General features: G+C 48.2%; 1 protein-coding gene across 3 annotated transcripts in view; it reads left to right on the top strand.

The window, feature by feature from the left end:
• PXN (paxillin) overlaps positions 1–16501 on the top strand; it is a 44939-nt gene extending 28438 nt beyond the window's left edge. The window contains exons 6-11 of one of the 3 annotated variants that reach the window (XM_061370587.1): positions 453–585; positions 10968–11138; positions 11483–11656; positions 12192–12273; positions 12632–12780; positions 14784–16501. In XM_061370587.1, the coding sequence (XP_061226571.1) occupies positions 453–585; positions 10968–11138; positions 11483–11656; positions 12192–12273; positions 12632–12780; positions 14784–15050 (976 nt within the window). In that variant the 3' untranslated portion in view covers positions 15051–16501. Of the gene's footprint in view, positions 1–452; positions 586–5108; positions 6173–6954; positions 7216–7741; positions 8769–10967; positions 11139–11482; positions 11657–12191; positions 12274–12631; positions 12781–14783 lie in introns of those variants that run through there. The other 2 variants (XM_061370585.1, XM_061370586.1) reach the window with 2 other exon arrangements.
• Positions 16502–17165: the final 664 nt, after the last annotated feature.

Raw genomic sequence — 17165 nt, 5'->3', positions numbered from 1 at the left:
CTGGTTCTTGTGGAATAGTGACTGTGGACTTAGGGGCAGATGCTGCAGGAGAGTGATGGACAGAAAATGGGCTTTGTCTAAAGGGGTCAGAAACCAAGCAGGCATATGAGGATGCAGGTGCTTTTTTATCTACTCCTGGATGAAAGAATACAAAAGTCACATTACAAGAGGTGGATTGTTCAAACTGATTTATAGCTGATCGCAAATATCCACCATGTGACAAAATGCATGTTTGGTCATCATCTGTTTCTTAATGGATGGGGGGGTGTGTGTGTACACTCATGTTAGACTTGGCATAGACAGGGTCTGTGTGTGTTGTAGAAGCTGGGTCTGGGGGAGGGCTGGCCAGGGTGGGCAGTGCTGAGGACACTCCTCATGCTGTGGCACTTTAAGTCTAGGAGTGCTCTCCCAGGCTTAAGCACACTCATTTTTTGTTTCCCTCCCCTTGTCAGCCCTGCAATCACTGTGAGCCAGGGCGAGGTGAGCAGCCCCCAGCGGGTCACCAGTCAGCAGCAGACCCGTATATCTGCTTCTTCAGCTACACGAGAACTGGATGAGCTGATGGCATCTCTTTCTGACTTTAAGGTACGCTATCATGACAGCTTCAGACTTCATCTTGTTCCTCCCCACCCTCGGACTCCCTTTGTTTGTTAGCCACATTTGCTGACCTTGTTTGGTCTCCAGAATGCCTTCTTTCCCTCCCAGACTTGCTCTGGGAAATTTCCTGTCATGGTATTTGTGCTTTCTGAGTGCTCCTGTAGGTGCTCTCAACTCCTATAAATTTTCATCATTGGCAGGGTAAGGCAGTTCTGGATTCTGTTTCTCTTTGGCTCTGCAGTTTGTCTGTTTGTCAAAGATAATGAGCTTAGTTACTGCTCAGTACAGCATGAATTATTTTGCTGTGCTACAACTTAACAAGAGGTAGGGGAGCATGGAACATCAGTCTGCTTACTGACAGAGACCAGGCTCTTCTGATCTCTGGGCTGACCCTCCTCTTCAGAGGGTATTTTTGCTCTGATGTGCTTTTCCTAAGGAGGATCTTCCAGGCATGTGGAGCAGGCACTGAAGCCTTTGCAGCAGACAGCTGGAGGCTTCAAAGGTTTCCATCTTAGAACAGTATCTCTTATTCACCTCAAAATGGGATTAAAGTCTGGGCTTCTTGTGGGGGCAGAGAATGGCAAGTGTTGTTCAGAATCTTTCTTGGAAGCCAAACTACTCTGTTGGAAAAGAACTGCTACTTCAGTCACAAGTAGCACATAAAAATCCCATAATAGGATAAGCTCAGGAGTAACCTGCCCATGATCATCTTGTTACATGATACTTGGATATCTACTTAGCATGTGTACTTGGATAACTTGTTCTGTATTCAGTAGGTATGTTACCATTCTTGTACTCAATGGTTAACTGTGGAGCTTACTTCCATGATACTTCATTTACCCATCATAATAGCAAAATGAGAAATTTTTCCTTTTCTTACTTTCTACTTTCAGTTGCTTTGCTTATAGCCTTACTGAATTATCCACTTGAATTTGTTCAGATAGGTGGAGAAATCAAGCATCTAATGTCTCTTCGTTGTTATTGTTAGGTTTGCTTTTTGTACGTACACAGGCAAGTGCTTTCTAATCGTAGGGAAGTCCCTTACTCATATGGACAATCCTGCTGATGCTTCATGTTTCTTGTCTGTGCTGAGCTCCACCTCCTCCTGCCATCACTTTAGGTGGGGCAGCCAGAGCTGATGTTTCTGAGGAGATGTAGGCAGGAAATTCAGTGGCATCTTTGCTGTTGTTTCCTCTGTGCCACCGTTCAGGAGAGGGGTTTCATGGACATTGGTACAATGCCCTGAGTTTTGCCCTAGTGCTTGAGTTCAGAACCCAGCAGCAATTGTGCATGCTCTGTGAGCCTTTGCTGGGCTTGAGTCTAGTGCGCCCTTTCTGGCACGTGTACTTCATTTGGTGAGAACCTAGGAGTTACTCACTGTTTTCTCGAGACTTCCTGTAGTGATCATTTAGTCAACTGCAAATATTGACACCTTCGTGTTGCCTTTTTCCCTCCATACCAGGTCCTAGGGTAGAGCACAGGATACCCACAAGAGTCTGGTCAGTCTGGTTGAAAAGCTGCACAGTTGTGAAGCTGGAGCAAATTCCCACCCGTGCTGCTGGCATACCCTGCCTTGCTCCTTCTGCATCCCTTGGGAGCTTGAGCACCATGGCCTTGTCCCCCACCTGCTTTTATCAGGGCTTAGCAAATAGGCTTGGGGTGAGGCTGTTGCTACCAACCTTTGCTCCTAGGTGAGCTCTTGGCAACTAAGAATGACCTTGCCCAGCACAGGATTTCCTTAATAGATACAAGGAGAGGACGTTTTTAACTATGGCTGTTCAAATGCTTTTCAGTCTTGAGAAAAGGCTTCAGAGTATTTGTGCACCTCCTGTAACACCTACATGACAGAGACTAGCTGCTTTCTGTGGTACTGTCCACCTTCCTGCCTTAGTGTCTGGCTGAGCTCTGAGAGCAAACTGAATTGCAACAAGATTTTAAGGTTTGGGCTTTATAAACACAGCCTTAGCATTTCTGTGAGATACTGAGCTTGTCTGTGCCTACACATTCTTCCCGAAGCACAAAGTGTGTGGTTTCTGTGATCATTTTCCTTGTGTTAATATTGTCATTGACTGTTTCTAACAGTTACTTCCCTTTTTCCTGACCTCCATGTTGCTTCATGTTCCCTTCAGTCCCTTTTTGTTTGTTTTGACCCCCTCTGTTTGTGCCAGGCTAGTGGTTTTAGGTTGTCTGTAAAAATGTGCTTCTAGTTGGTACTAGGATGTAAGGGAGAGAAGTGGAGTCTTTGCAGAGGTGAAGGATGAAAGGCTCCTGTTTGAGTACCAGGCCCGTGTGTGGCTGCAAGAAATGGGACAGAAAAACTCAGTACAATGTGTAATCAGTTGGAGTTAGTACAACTAGAAGTTGCACTAGATTGGGATTGGGGGAGTGGAGGCACTGCTGTTTAATTTCCCTCACACCCAGAGTAAAAGGTACCATTACAGACCGATGCATTACCCTTTTACATCTTTTGCTTGCTGTAATGAGTTGCTCATTCTTTTTGCTTCCAGAATCCATTTGATTTTGGTTATCTAGCTCATCAGTCAGTGGGCATTGAGATTACTTAATGCTCTTGTTTCTTTGACCCCTGCCATTTTGTGTAATACAATGCCTGCTTACTGCAGAGCTGGATGCTTGTATTTAACTGTTCTATTACTATTGAGCTCTTATTTTTGAGCTAATAAATTTTTAATATGCTGGAAATACTAAGTGAAACATTAGTCTTGCCTTGAAAATGACTGACTTCATTTTAGGAAGTCTGGAAACCTAAATGTGAACCACAGCAGAAACCCAGGTTACTTTTACAGGTGCATCCAGCTTGGGCAAAATACAGAGGGAAGGCAATATTGGGAAATTCCTTCATGTTAACTGCTGAATGTACTTATTGGGCCTTTTCCTCTCTGCTGTGAGTGTGGGTCTTGCTGTGCTCCTCAAAGGGAGGAGCAATCTGTAAGGAACTGTGGTCTCCTATTCATAGAATCATAGAATGGGTTGGGTTGGAAACGACTTTAAGATCATCCAGGTCCAACCTCCCTGCCATGGGCAGGGACGCCTCACACTAGACAATGTCACCCAAGGCTCTGTCCAACCTGGCCTTGAGCATTGCAAGAGATGGAGCATTTATCACTACCCTGGGCAACCTGTGTCAGTTCCTCACCACTCTCACAGTAAATAACTTCTTCCTTACAGCTGTCCTATTGCTCGCTCCTTTCTGAGCATGGTCTCCTTATGGCACTGCTGTTGTGTGTGTGTGTGCCAGCTCCTGACCCCATAGGATGGCAGCAGCTGAAAGTGTCTCTTAGATCTGCTGGCAGATTTTGTTCATGTTCTGGTTAATTTCATCCTTTTATTCGTGATAAGTATCTCAGAAAGGTAGTAGAGACTGAGATACCTTACATGGGCTTAGGAAGTTCTGTGCCCTGCTACCTTATAAACATCCAGCTTCTTGAGGCTTCTTTGGAAAATGTGACTAAGAATTAGAGCAGGTCTTGATAGCTCTTGGGTTTGGAAATCCTTTGTAGGTACATTTTTAAAACTAGGAGGGCTCAGCAGTGGTTTTAGGTGAACAGCCCTAATGGCTGTGTGAACTTGTCCAAGCCACTGATTTCCCTTCTAAAGAAAGGAGTAATGCCAGTTTGTCTCTTAGGGTTTAGCCAGGAACCGCTGAAAATGGGGAAAGGAGGACCCATGATCCCAGGTCTTTCCAAAACCCATGTTTTCAAAAGACCCTGTAAGTCAAGGAAATGCAAAAACTGTATTGGTTGCTTTAATGAGAATGTATTTTGGATCAAAATTAATACTGATTTTATTACAGTATAAATGTGGAGTCTTTGGCCTAAGGGGAAGAGGCTAATCTAGCCACCTAAGCAATGCTTACAAGGGCATGGAGTGACTGACAGACTCATGTACATTCAGTATGTGTCTCTACAAGGTGAGATTAGTGATGTGAATAGAATGAAGCCTGTGTTATCTGTTCCTGCTGTGAATGCCCTGAAGCTTTGTTTTCATTGCCATGAACTCATCATACTGGAGCATTTTATTAGTGTATCAAGAAGAAAATGTTGTGCTTTGTTCTGTTCATTGATTGCTTTTCCTCAGCTTTGAAATGTAAAATTTACATTCCAACTATGTGTAAAGTTAATGTGACCTTTACTCACAGTCTGGACAGTCCTAGGCTTGTAGCTGGCTTCCCTGTGGCGGCTGCTTCATGACTCCATCAAGCTGAAGGTGAACACATGAGCTGTCACTTAGGAAGGGCAAAGGAAAAGGATCTCCATGGCTGTAGAATTTCATTTCCTGTAATCTCATGTTAAGATCAGCACAATGTCATACTAGTTCTGCTCCTTGATAACTCATTTTCCTTCCTTACTGTTGGAAGCAAGGCGTTGGATCAATAGGGCTCTTTGATTTGGAGATCACGATTGTTATAATGCTCAATTCTTTGCTTTTTTTCATCACCTTACCTCTGTCTTTTATTTTTTTCTCTCCTTATTCCTTCTGTCTCCTTTTTGCAGACCAGTTCTACTATGTCTCTGATTTCTGAACCCTCTCTAGAACCAGTTCCCAGTTCAGCCAGTGCAGACTCCAGCAACACCCCTCGCAGTTTAACAGTGCTATCCCATTCCAAACACCCTTGTGCAAGTCACAGTGGGGACTCAGAAGTGCCAACATCTGCCCCCTTGGCAGTCCCCTGCCCTGAGGAAGGCAGTAGCACTGTAGTTCTGCCTGCTTCAGGGCATCCTGCCACTCCTCCTCCACGTATGACCTGTTTGCCACAAACAGCCCCTGTGCCCCCACCACGGGGCTCCTCGGGTTATGCTACCTGTGGGGAGCAAATGACCTCTGCAAGGCTGAGCAGGAAGCCTGACTCTTCTAGAAATGCTTCCCAGGTTGTGCCAGCTTCCAGTTTGGAGCTTCTGTGTAGATCTGCTAATGTGGAGGCACAAGGCCTGGAGCACACATTGGCTAAAGAGACTGGGAAGAAGGAGCAGAGAACTGACCCCAGAATCTCAAATGTTCTGATTTCAGATGCTTTAAATGGTCAGGGAAAGGGGCAGATACCTAAAGAATTGGATCAGCAGGGAGCATTCAGGGACAATTCAACCCTTCCTTCCCAGGGCAAGAGTGCAGAAACAGCTTTAGATGAGTTGTGGGCCCTGGAACTGTCTGCCCATGTACCAGAGGTACAGGCAAAGAATGACAGCACTTTGAATCCTGTGTATGAACCTTCTATTGTTGCCCTGGATCGGTGGGATGTGTTCCCAGACACTAAACAACAGTTGGGCTTTGCAGTGGAGAAAGGACAGGAGCTAAAGGCTGAAGTACTGAATGAAACCAAGGTAGATGGTTGTCCTGATAAGGTCAAGAAGAGGCAGAGCAGAGACAGAACTCCTAAGAAGGCAAGTGCTGCTCATACGACCAAAGCCGGAGGAGACCAGGAAAATGAGCAGTTCAGAAGCTCTGCAGTCACTCCAGAATCACCTGAACACATTTGGAAAGCTGAACTGGATCTGCCATGCGCCTCCAAACCACCCATTGAGAGGATTTCTGCATCAGGCCAGGCAGGCACTGAATGAATGTAGGAGTAGGACAAGTCCTAGCTAGGACTGTTGTGACAGCACACTAACATTCTGTGTGTGATGTGAGTGTGCCTGGGCTCACCCACACTAACAGCATGCAGCTCTGAGAGTGTTACTGACAGCTGCATGTCACAGAGGTTTGAAATCCTCTGCTTTATCTTGTGGTCTCTTCTGCATGTCAGTCAGCAGCACAGAACATGGCAATTTGCAGGGACTTCCCTGTGAAATGGACTTTTATTCCCTAGCTGGGGTACGGCTCAGGCCACAGAGGCCTCTGATAAGGTAAAAGGGCTGTTTCATGCCACATGTTCTTGACTTGGGGTGGCAGCTCTTCCACTCACCTTTTTAGCTCTCATTCCTGGAGCTGTGCTCTTTCCAGTGCTGGAAGTACCCTTTGTGCACCAGACAGGCTCTGACTAAGAGTCCTATGCCTGTAAAGGGCAAACACAGCGAGGCTGCTCGGTGTCCTTGTGACGCTGAGGCTTCTTTAATGCTCAGTGGCGTGGTCATGCTGCACCTCCTATCTTGGCTTCCTGCTGTTTAATCTTTCCCTTCCTTTTCTAGATAGTTATTTTTGGCTGCCGTGATTATCCTTACAGGGTTTTTCCTTGCACTGACTCACTGTTCTGGGCTGTGCCAAGAGGAATTTTGGCACTATGGAATAAATATCATCACTCTCCTGCTCACAATTGTCACTAATGGCTTGAGTTTATGTTGTTGCATCTTGGGGCTTGCTCTGACATTACTGTTCTCTGCTGATATTATTACCTTTGTCATTTAGATTAAATCTTTAATCAAGAGGACAAAAGAGACTGCGAATGTGCATCCAATGTATCGGGACCCCTCTCCAAGGCGTAAACTAGGCCCTGCCATATTGCACAAGACTGAGTCCCAGGACCGCTTGATTGAAGAGCTGCAGGACAGACTGGGCGTCACTAAGCAGGAGCAGGAAGAACGGGAAGGCCAGGATGACTGGCTGACAGAGGGGGTCACTGCCAGAGCCCAGGGGGAAGAGCAGAATGGTGGACAGCAGGTAGAGAAGGTAGAAAGCAGGGGCATGCTCTTGGAAATTCCAGCATGTCCCTCTGTCCCGATAGCCTTGTGTGGAGGTGCAGGTGAAGCTGCTGTGTGTCCTAAGCAACATGATGTGAAGAACTCTTTCTACTCGCCCTTGTCTGGCCTACGTGCAGGGCCTAGTTCTTGATGTTTAAGAATTGGAGTAGGATCTGAGAGTGCTGATATCTGTTTGGGCAGTCTGCTACTATCACATGGCAAATGTCATGTGGGGATTAAAACCACATGTGGTTTTAAAACCACTCTGGGAAGCCTGTCACAGAGGTGTGCTTTGTTGTCCCCAGTACTGTACCTGTGCAGGAAGTTCTGGGTGTAAGATGGTGCTCTTCCTGGAGCTAAAAGGAAGCATGTTTTCTAGTTCCCTTCTCCTTCTTGCTGCTTTTTTCCCCTTAGATAAACATGCTGGTAACAACCAGCCTTCCTGTTGCAGGAAGTGCCTGTGGGTTCCTCTCTTTGGGTTTATTCACCTTTCTTCTTCCTCTGTGTCTTTTTAGGTGGTTTTTCCTCCAGAATTCCCATTCCCTCCAAGGAGGACGGTCTCTGTTCCTGCCTCTCCCCCTCTCCAGCCTTCCAAAGAAGCTACAAAGACAGTCTCTGCCAGTGCTGCTCTATCTCATATCTCTGACCCTACACCTCTCCTCCCATTCACACCTCAGCCTTCCCATGTGCCGTCCACCCCAGCTCCTAGTCCAGTCTCCTCCTCTTCCTTTAGCTTGGCTCCCCAGCCTCTCTTCCAGTGGGAAACTTCTGATGATGATTATCATGAGCTTTCTGTTGTGGGCACCCCTCCTTCTGAAGATCCTAGGCATTGCTGCTCTCCCCAGGCCTGGACCCCTAGCACCAAGACAGTTGTTTCTGTTGCCTGTCAGACTGAAGATGATGCTTTCTTCCTGCAGGTGCAGGCAGGCTTCTCTCTTCTGGTTTATTTTGTTAGCAGTGTTTCCCATTCAGTTATTGCTCCCAAGTTGATAGCTCAGTAGGTACAGCATTCAGGAAAAAACTGGTACTGAACTGCTAGGTAGGAGAGAGGACTCATTGGCAATATCTAGCTCCATCTGTGCCTGTCTGGCACTGCAAAATACATGTCTTGTTATAACCTGCTGGGCATGTGTGGCTCCTGTCTGTCCTGAAGATCACTTTGTGCAGCAGGGGCTCTGTTTTCCTCTGGGATGAAGAAGGGAGTTCCAAACCACAGGTTGCAGTTCTCCCTGCCATGATCTCTCTTGGAGTGGCAGGAGTAAAAGATGGCAAAATCTCCATACTGAAAGGAGCAAATGAGCAGCTCCTCCTGTGTTTGCCTGTTTAGACGGGTGTCCACAGCACGAGCAGATTTTGGGGAGGAGATGATGTGATTTAAGAGCTGTGTTCTGCATCTCCTTGGGAAGGGCTGTATCTCCAGGGTGGTGGGAAGTTTGAATGTAGATGAGCAGTGCAGTGGTGTGCAGTATTATGTGTACAGGCAGCTCAAGCAATAAACACCTCTGCATCCTGACCTGTTGTACTTTCCAGGTGACCTCTGCTCCTCCCCTCATCCACAGTACCAATCTGCTGGCTGCTCATGCACCCCTGGGCCCACCCACCCCTGAGAAGGCAGGACCTCCTTTCTATTTCCTTAGCATGGTGTGTGCTCTTCTGGTTCATGAGTGTGCTGCCAATGCTGCTGGGATCTGTCCCTGGAGCTCCCAGTGCTGTTAATGTCAATGGTGTCCGGTAGTGCATGGTTTGCTGCTCATAGAGCCCCTGGCTGAAGTGGAGTGATGGCAGATCTCAAAAATGAAGGGTAGGACTTTGAAGGGCCTCTGCATGATGGATTTATATGGATGCTGTGCTGAGTGTCCCCTGTAAACAGCAGGCACTGTGTGCAGGAGGCAGAAACAAACCTCTTAGGTAAGGACTAATCTATGAACTGTCAAGAAGGTTGGATTGCCAGGCCAGGTGGCAATTAGTGTACATGGGTTGTTGTACATGCACTGAGGTTAGCTGTGGCTTGCAGGAGTGTGTGGTTGCTGCAGGCAAGGATGAAGCACTGCATGTTGAACTCCTCTTTTCTCTCCATTTGTGTGTGGTGTTGGCCACAAGGCCCTGGTTAGAGTGAGAAGGGGGTATGATTCAGCCCTCTTCCTCCGGCTGTGCTGTGCAGGAAGCCCTGGCTTTGTCCTGGGGCTCTGGCCTGGCTCTGCATACAAAGGCCTGTTGTCTCTGTGAGAAGTCCTCTTGCAGTGATGTGCTCTGGAGACATTCACTGTAACTATTTGGTAGGAAGTAACCACAGTGTGGCTGAGGGTTTGTTTTAGGTTCAGGATGTTGGAGTGTAATGGGGGCTGCAAGTTACAGAATGGCTAGGATAGGAGGGGAAGAGCTGTGTGTTAGGCTCCATTGGGAATTGTGCTGCATGCAAGGCAAGGCTGACGTGGAGTGTGTGCATGTGTGTGTGCAAAACAGCTAAAGTTATGTATGGCATGAGGATTTTTATCCAAACAAGTAGAAAGCAGAGTTTGTCATTGAGTAAACTGGCTACAAGTACAACCAGCAGCAGGATGGAGAATAGAGCTCCTCCTGTGGCTGGAAGGGCAGGTTCTGCCAAGGCTCTGGGGCTCTTCAGCACGTCCCTGCTGCCCTGGCTGTGCTGGCAGGAGGCTGGTGGGTTGTTCACAAATGTAGATTTTATGTGTTTTAATCTGTGCTCTTGGTAAGAGAAAACGTGTGCTGCAGACCACCACCTCGGGGAAGGACTTCTTTGGCTCTCTCTGAACCTGACAGTAGCTATTGCAGTGCAAAGTCAGCTGAAATAATCTGTGTTTCATTATTGCAGTTTGTCTGCAAAGGGGCTGTTCTCCAGGGAGAGCATATACTTTGGTTATAAGTTATGAACCCAAGTAAAACGTTTCTCCCCCTCCTCTGGGAGTTCTTTCCAAGCCATGTGTGCTGTGGTGTGGTGTGAGTTTCAGAAACAGCCTCTGAGACAAGTACCTTAACCCCCTTCCCCCCATTCCCATGCACTGCCAGCGGTCCCACAACAGACGTGGCAGTCCTTCCATTGCAGTCCTGTCTGCTGGGCTTTGCTGCGGGTGCACTGCCCTCTCTGTAGGTAAACAGCAGGCAACTTGAAGGGAGTTATTCCCTTCCTGCTTCCACTTGCTTAGCTCAGGCATGGGATGAGAGCCACCTGATGGGGGCCAAGGAGACTTGGCAAAAAGGTCTGCAGAGGTGGTGCAAAGGGAGGGAGGGGAAGAGAGGAGATTACTGTAGCTGAAAGGGAGGTGAGGAAGAGGGATCTCCATCAAAGAGGAGAGAGTGACAACTGGGAGTCAGCAACAGCACAGAACAGAGAGGCTGAGGGGAAGGGGCCCTCTGGATGGTGTCTCTGCTTTGTCAGCTGGCCAGGAGCTGATGAGGTAAAGGGAGATTTTTGGCAGAGGCTTAGAGAGCACTGTGCTGACTGCCTGGATGTGCTGGTGACTTCTGCTGTATGTGCAGTGAAGGAAAATCAAATCCTCAGTTTATAGCTCTGCTGTTACACATCCCAGGGTCTCTGCATGGGCAGAATACAGATAAGTACTTGATCCTGGCTTTCACTGGCTTCTGCAGAGAGTGTAGCTGTCTCCTAGCAATCTCCTGCTCTTCTCTGCAGAGGAGCCAGCCATGGGTAGCAACAGCAGGCATTTATCTTGTAAGCACAGCAGCACTCACCTTATGGTCTTTGTTTTCCCTTCCCTGCAGTTCATGGCACAGGGGAAAGCCGGGAGCAGCTCCCCTCCATCCACATCCTCCAAGCCTGGCAGTCAGCTGGACACCATGCTGGGAAGCCTGCAGTCTGATCTAAACAAACTGGGTGTAGCTACAGTTGCCAAAGGTGTCTGTGGAGCCTGCAAGAAGCCTATTGCTGGGCAGGTGAGTGGAAGGTGCTGTCTCATTGCTGGATCTTGGGCTGCAGCTGGGAGTAATGGGGAGGGCTGTTTCGTGAGGCTGAAGAGACTGGAGATGCTGGAGAAACTGAAGTACTCTATTTATCCACTGGCTAGGTACGCTGTAAGCTCCTCCAGTGACCTCTACCCTGCCCTTGAGGGACTGCCCTCTCCTGAGATGATAGGTAATTCAGTTTTCATGCTACCCCAGTCCAGGGCTCACTTGAGTAGTAGAACTTGTCATTCTTGCTGACCTGCAGCTGGTATCTTGTCGTGTGGTCTAAGGGAGAGTGAGATGGAGTTGTCCTTCATAATTTGTCTTCCCAACAGGTCGTTACAGCCATGGGGAAAACCTGGCACCCTGAGCACTTCGTCTGCACCCACTGCCAGGAGGAGATCGGGTCGCGAAACTTCTTTGAGCGGGATGGTCAGCCCTACTGTGAGAAGGACTATCACAACCTCTTCTCCCCTCGCTGCTACTACTGCAATGGGCCGATCCTTGATGTGAGTTCCTTGAGGAGATTAAGGGTGCTGGCAAGGTGCTGCAGGCCTGGGTGGTAAAAACTCCACTCCACCAATGTGTCCTGGGTGGAAGATTTTGTTTGGGGACTTACTTTTTCCCTTTACCCTGGCTCTTAAAGGGAACAACTTGTCTCAGTCCAGTTCTTACACCAGTGAGAGGAGTTAATCCCTCTTACCTTCACTGAAGTTCCTTCAGAGCTCCACATCATTCTGGTAATGATTTTGTCTGTTGGTAGCCTGTAGTAACAGGCACCAGTGCTGTAAGAGCTGGACGGGGCCCTGTATAAGGGAGGAAGCAGAGCCTAAGATCCTTTTAGGGTAAAAAAAGTGTGCAGTGGGGAAAGCCTGAACGAGCCAGAGGCAGGGGAGAACTGACTCAGCTCTCTAAATGACAGTCTGTTTTAATGCATGCTCTTGTCAGCACCACCATTCTTCCCCCCACCGAGACTCTCCTTGCTCACCTCCAAGCTGAAGCCATCATTTACACAACTTACACTTTGTGTCTTCTTCTGAACAGAAAGTGGTGACGGCTTTGGACAGGACATGGCACCCGGAACACTTTTTCTGTGCCCAGTGTGGAGCTTTCTTTGGGCCTGAAGGTATTGCTGGTTTATGTAAGGGGAAAACAGTGTCCTCCCTGAGCTCAGACAAGTGTGTAAAGCAGAGATGCTAGTAGGGGACAGCCTGAGAGATGACAGGGGAACTACTGAAGATGGAAGTCCCAGGGGCTATAGCTGTTTATGGGGAAAAGATGCTACCAGTAGTCTTTTCTCCCTGGGGAGGAAGAGTATGCATGTGCCTGTGTGCACATGGGACAAGAAGGGCAGCAGAATGAGGAACTTGCTGTGTGTGTTAGAAGGGGGAGGATGATCCTACCCACACTGCCTATCCCTCAGAGCTTGCCTGGCCATAAGTAAAGGTGAGGAACTGATGGACTGTGCCTCTCTTCTTTGGCAGGATTTCATGAGAAGGATGGCAAAGCCTATTGCCGCAAGGACTACTTTGATATGTTTGCTCCCAAGTGTGGAGGCTGTGCCCGGGCTATCCTGGAAAACTACATCTCTGCCTTGAACACCCTGTGGCACCCTGAATGCTTTGTCTGTCGGGTAAGGAACCCAAGGTCTTTTGCTGCTGCTGCACGACCCCTCTCATTTCTACCCTACAGGCATCTGGTCCCTTATCAGGAAAAGGCAACTGTGGAGTAGTGAAGGACAGCCAGACCCACAAGATAAAAACATGTCAGCAACCAAACACCTTCTTGTTCCTCTGCCTGTTTATGTTAAACTTTCTTGCTGTTTTGCTCTTTCTGTTCCCAGCTGAAATTATGGCTTCTGCAGCAGCTCACAGATAAACAGAGACATTTTCTGTGACCTTTAAGTAATTATAAGCTAAGCTTTTCTTCTAAGCACTTGCCTCAGCAATCAGATTGTGAGGATCTTTCTCCCATGCTCCATCTGACAACGTAAACTAATGAGACTGACCTTGCTCAGATAAACATGCAAGTAAGTGAAATAGTGGCAGGCTCCATACAACAGGCATCATAAACAGGAATACTGCAGATTAAATGTTTGGCACTCTTTCAGAGAGCACTGCAAATGTTAACTCTTCCAGGCCCCAAGAGGTGACAAAATCAACCAGTGTTTCCTAGGGTGGGAAAGAAGGGCAGAGACCAGAACAAGCAGCCAGAACCATGAGCTGTCGATACCTGGTGTGATGCTCAGAGCAGACTCACCACGCTGCTGGGACTGACTGTGACCCCTGCAGTGGTGTGCAGAGTGGAGGCAGAAGGCTACAGTCCTGACTGTGGGGCTGGGGAAGGCTGTGCCTTTTTGTGCAGAGATTGAGATTTCTGTCAAGCAGTTTTGCTTTTCTTTCCACCTGCTGCCACACAGCCTCTACTAGTGGGGCCAGCACCAATGCTTCCAGGACATGAGATGTGATTCTCTTCCTGTTTTTGCTAAAGCAGAGCAGACTTTTCAACTGTCCTGACTGAGGGAGGAAGCTGCTCATTGAACTAATTGTCAGCATCAGAAAAGTCTGGGACTTGCTGCAGGCAAACTGCATTCATCCCAGTATTGTGAATGTTCAGCTATCCATGGCTCTGCAGGCTGTTTGCTGGACTCCTGTGTACGCATTAGGGCCTGGCTCTGTGTGATACTCTGTTCCCTCCCTGGGGAAGAGGATGGTGTTGGGGCTCAGCAAAACCAGGATTCTGGAAATGTGGCTTCTCTGGGCCTTGCTGCTGGTACATTTGGTAAACCTGGCAGCATCCTCAACTGTTACCCACTCCCTGTTGTCTCAGTTTCCCACTTGTACAAGGAGTGGGGTCACCCCAGCCCTGTGGGGATGGTGGATGCTTCTGTTATAAGTTTTGAAGTGTAGCATCCTCAGCTGCCTGGCACTGGGTGAGGAGCTCTGGGCACTAATAAGCACATAGCTGGTGTATCCTCTTCTCATCTGCTCAGTATCATTAGCACTGTAGAACTAAGTTTCTCCCAGTAGCAGTGTCTAGGTACCTGGTGGAGATGTTTCAGGTTTGATGATCCTGCAGTGTTCCTGTGTAATGACAGCCATTCCAGAGGCATCGTTTGTAAAGATTAGTCCTGCCTCGTTTTCTCAGCTGGAACCAATCCCACATTCATCAGAATTCTGCTGCATTAAAGTCTCTGTTGATCCCTGCTTCTCCTGCCATTGTGGGGAAGCTGGAGTGGGATTAAAAAATAAACCAGAAAAACCCCAATGTAACAAAACCCAGCAGGGAAAGGTGCTGCAGTGTTTTCCATCTCAGGGGAAGGGGTGTTCTCCTTTCTCCTGGCTGGGCATGCCTGGTAGCTCATCTGTAATATTTTCCTTGCAGAAGTGAAACGAGCTAGGGGAAGGTGTGTGGTGAATTCCCTTGCTTGTGGCTGTAACTGCCTATCTATCAGCCTTTCCTTGGAAAATCTTGATGGACAGGGTTTGGCTCTTTGGATAACAGGACGATGCTGAAAGGCAGCAGTTCACCCTGGCCACAGTACAGCTAGGCTGTGCCACAGAGCAGAGGAGGCTTGAGGAGCTGCCTGCATCCCCAGTTACACAATCTGTGCCCTTGTGCTTTATCCTCCTGCAGGAATGTTTCACACCATTCATCAATGGCAGCTTCTTCGAGCATGACGGGCAGCCCTACTGCGAGGTGCATTACCACGAGCGCCGCGGCTCGCTCTGCTCCGGTTGCCAGAAGCCTATCACAGGACGCTGCATCACTGCTATGGGCAAGAAATTTCACCCCGAACACTTTGTCTGTGCCTTCTGCCTCAAGCAGCTCAACAAAGGAACCTTCAAAGAACAGAACGACAAGCCCTACTGCCAGAACTGCTTTCTCAAGCTCTTCTGTTAGAGGCATCATAGACGGGCGCTAAGCATCTTTCTGCCACCCCCTTGGCAGTCCTATCTCTCTGAACATTACTGTGATTTAGAAACCTGACCAGGCAGGGGAGGAGGGTGGGTGGGAGTGGGGGGGAGTGCTTTCTGCTGCTATGAGAGGCAGTAGATCCAGAGATGAGACGGACCATTAAACTGGAAATGCCCTTGCTGTGTCTCAGTAGAGAGAGGCCGAGATCCCTCGTTATGGTGTGAGTCTGTGTGTGTGACTGACAGCTGAGCTTAGCTCAAGGGCTCCGACAGGGAGATTTTACCCAGCCCCCTCCTGGCAGAAGGAGTCTTTGCCAGTACATTTCAGCCTGTGTCAGCTTCCTGAGCAAATGGTGACGCTTGCAGACAGCACAGCCCTCTGCTTTGACACCTTTCTCAGGCTTTAGTCTGCGTGCATGCAGGCTGAGCGATAGCACAGCGAGGGCACCCTGTGATCTCAGTGACACCCTCAGATCTCTGCTCACTAGAGCCAAGGGGGGTGTGTGACTTACTGAGATCAGAGCATCAGCACAGGCAGCCAAGACCCTGCAAGGGTCTCTCCAGTTCCATTACACTGTAAGGAGATGATACCACTTATTTCTTTTTTAAAGAGGAATCAAGGTGTTACTGTGTGGGGTGTTTGTTTTGTTTTCTTTTTTGCCCCTAGTTTGTTATTCCCTGCCTTTTCTCAACACACTGGAGCAGGAGGTGGAGTAAGCCCCAACCACCCCTTAGCACTGATGTGCGCTCCTGTGGGTGACATCCTGTGCCAGACACCTCTGTCAGCACCCAGGCTTGCTCAGGGCATCTGTTCCCATTGCCTGCTGGCTCCCAGGAGGAAGAAGCATCATCACTGCTTTAAAAGCAGGAGCAGACAGGTTAGAGCACAGCCTTTTTCATCCATCCCTGTCACGAGTGTGTGACGTGTGTGTGTTTATCTGGCCTGAAACTCTCCCCTATCAGGGCCTGAAACCATCACAAGAGCGGGGAGAAGTGGAGGGTTTAAGAAGCCAGGAAAAAAAAAGATCCAAACTTTATATCCTTTCTTCTTCCTCTCTTTGCTAATGAGACTTGTCAGCCCCGTGGTATTTTCCTTTTCTGTGCTCTTGTTAAACATGTTCTACTGAGAGATGCTAGAGCAATAACCTTTTATATTGACTGTTACTGGTATAACACGTCCCTTGGGTCTGGTGTGTGACACACTTGGGGTTTTACTATCCAAGCAAATACTGTATCCTGTCTTTGATAAGAACTGTAGATTTCTACACTGATTTTGAATTCATATCTAATTTACTTTTAATCCTCTTATACAGAAATTGATTTTGAAGTGATTTTAAGAAAGCAACTTTTATATCAAGCTGTGCTGTTCTAGGCAGTGTGCCAGTTGTGCTGGTTACTGCATCTGTAACCTCAACGCTTTGTTAAGCCTAACTAACATTCAATAGTTTCTTTTTATTGCGGGTTGGGAGGGGCTGGAATCGTACAGGGAAGGGAATGTGACTTGTATGGGTTTTTTCTCCTAGCACAGGCAGGTGAACTGTGAATAGCTCCCACCCCCAGTCACCTGAAAGTGTGTGTTTTGGGGTGCATTGCAACCTGTAAACTGCTGTATTTGAATCGCGTGCCATTCTCCCAAAGCCCAGCTTCCAGGATGTTAGAGTGAGTTTTAATACGATGCTGCAGGGGGAAAGAGCTCAGACCTTCGCCCTTGGTTTCTCCTCTTCAGCCCCTGGAAACCAGAGCAGGGCTGACTGGGAAAGGGCTTCCTTTTGTGCCTAAAGAGAAGACACTGGGAGAGACGGACTCTGTTCCTGACTAGCTGGGTAACTTTGGGCCAGTCACTAAACCTTACCGTGCCTCAGTTTCCCCATCTGTAAAATGGGGGCAGTTCAGCCTGGATTTGTGAGGTGGTTGTGAGGCTTAGTTCACGTTTGCTAAAGCACTTTTAGGTCTCTGGCTGGAGGGTGCTATGGAAGGTGAAGGATTAGGTTGAAATACCCGATGGTGTTCTGTGGTACCAGCTTGGTGGGTGCATTTAGGGGTCTGGGAGGAGCTGTGTCAGAAACCAGCCCAACCTTAGGCTGGAAGCTGCAGGTCACTG

The sequence above is a fragment of the Neopsephotus bourkii genome, unplaced genomic scaffold (assembly GCF_033783945.1).
Source record: "Neopsephotus bourkii isolate Nb327-2 ecotype Australia unplaced genomic scaffold, CSIRO-AGI_Nbou_v1 NB_1542, whole genome shotgun sequence".
In the NCBI taxonomy this organism is placed as follows: Eukaryota; Metazoa; Chordata; class Aves; order Psittaciformes; family Psittacidae; genus Neopsephotus; species Neopsephotus bourkii.
The sequence above is the reverse complement of the archived record's forward strand: the minus strand, read 5'-3'. Positions and strand labels throughout refer to the sequence as shown.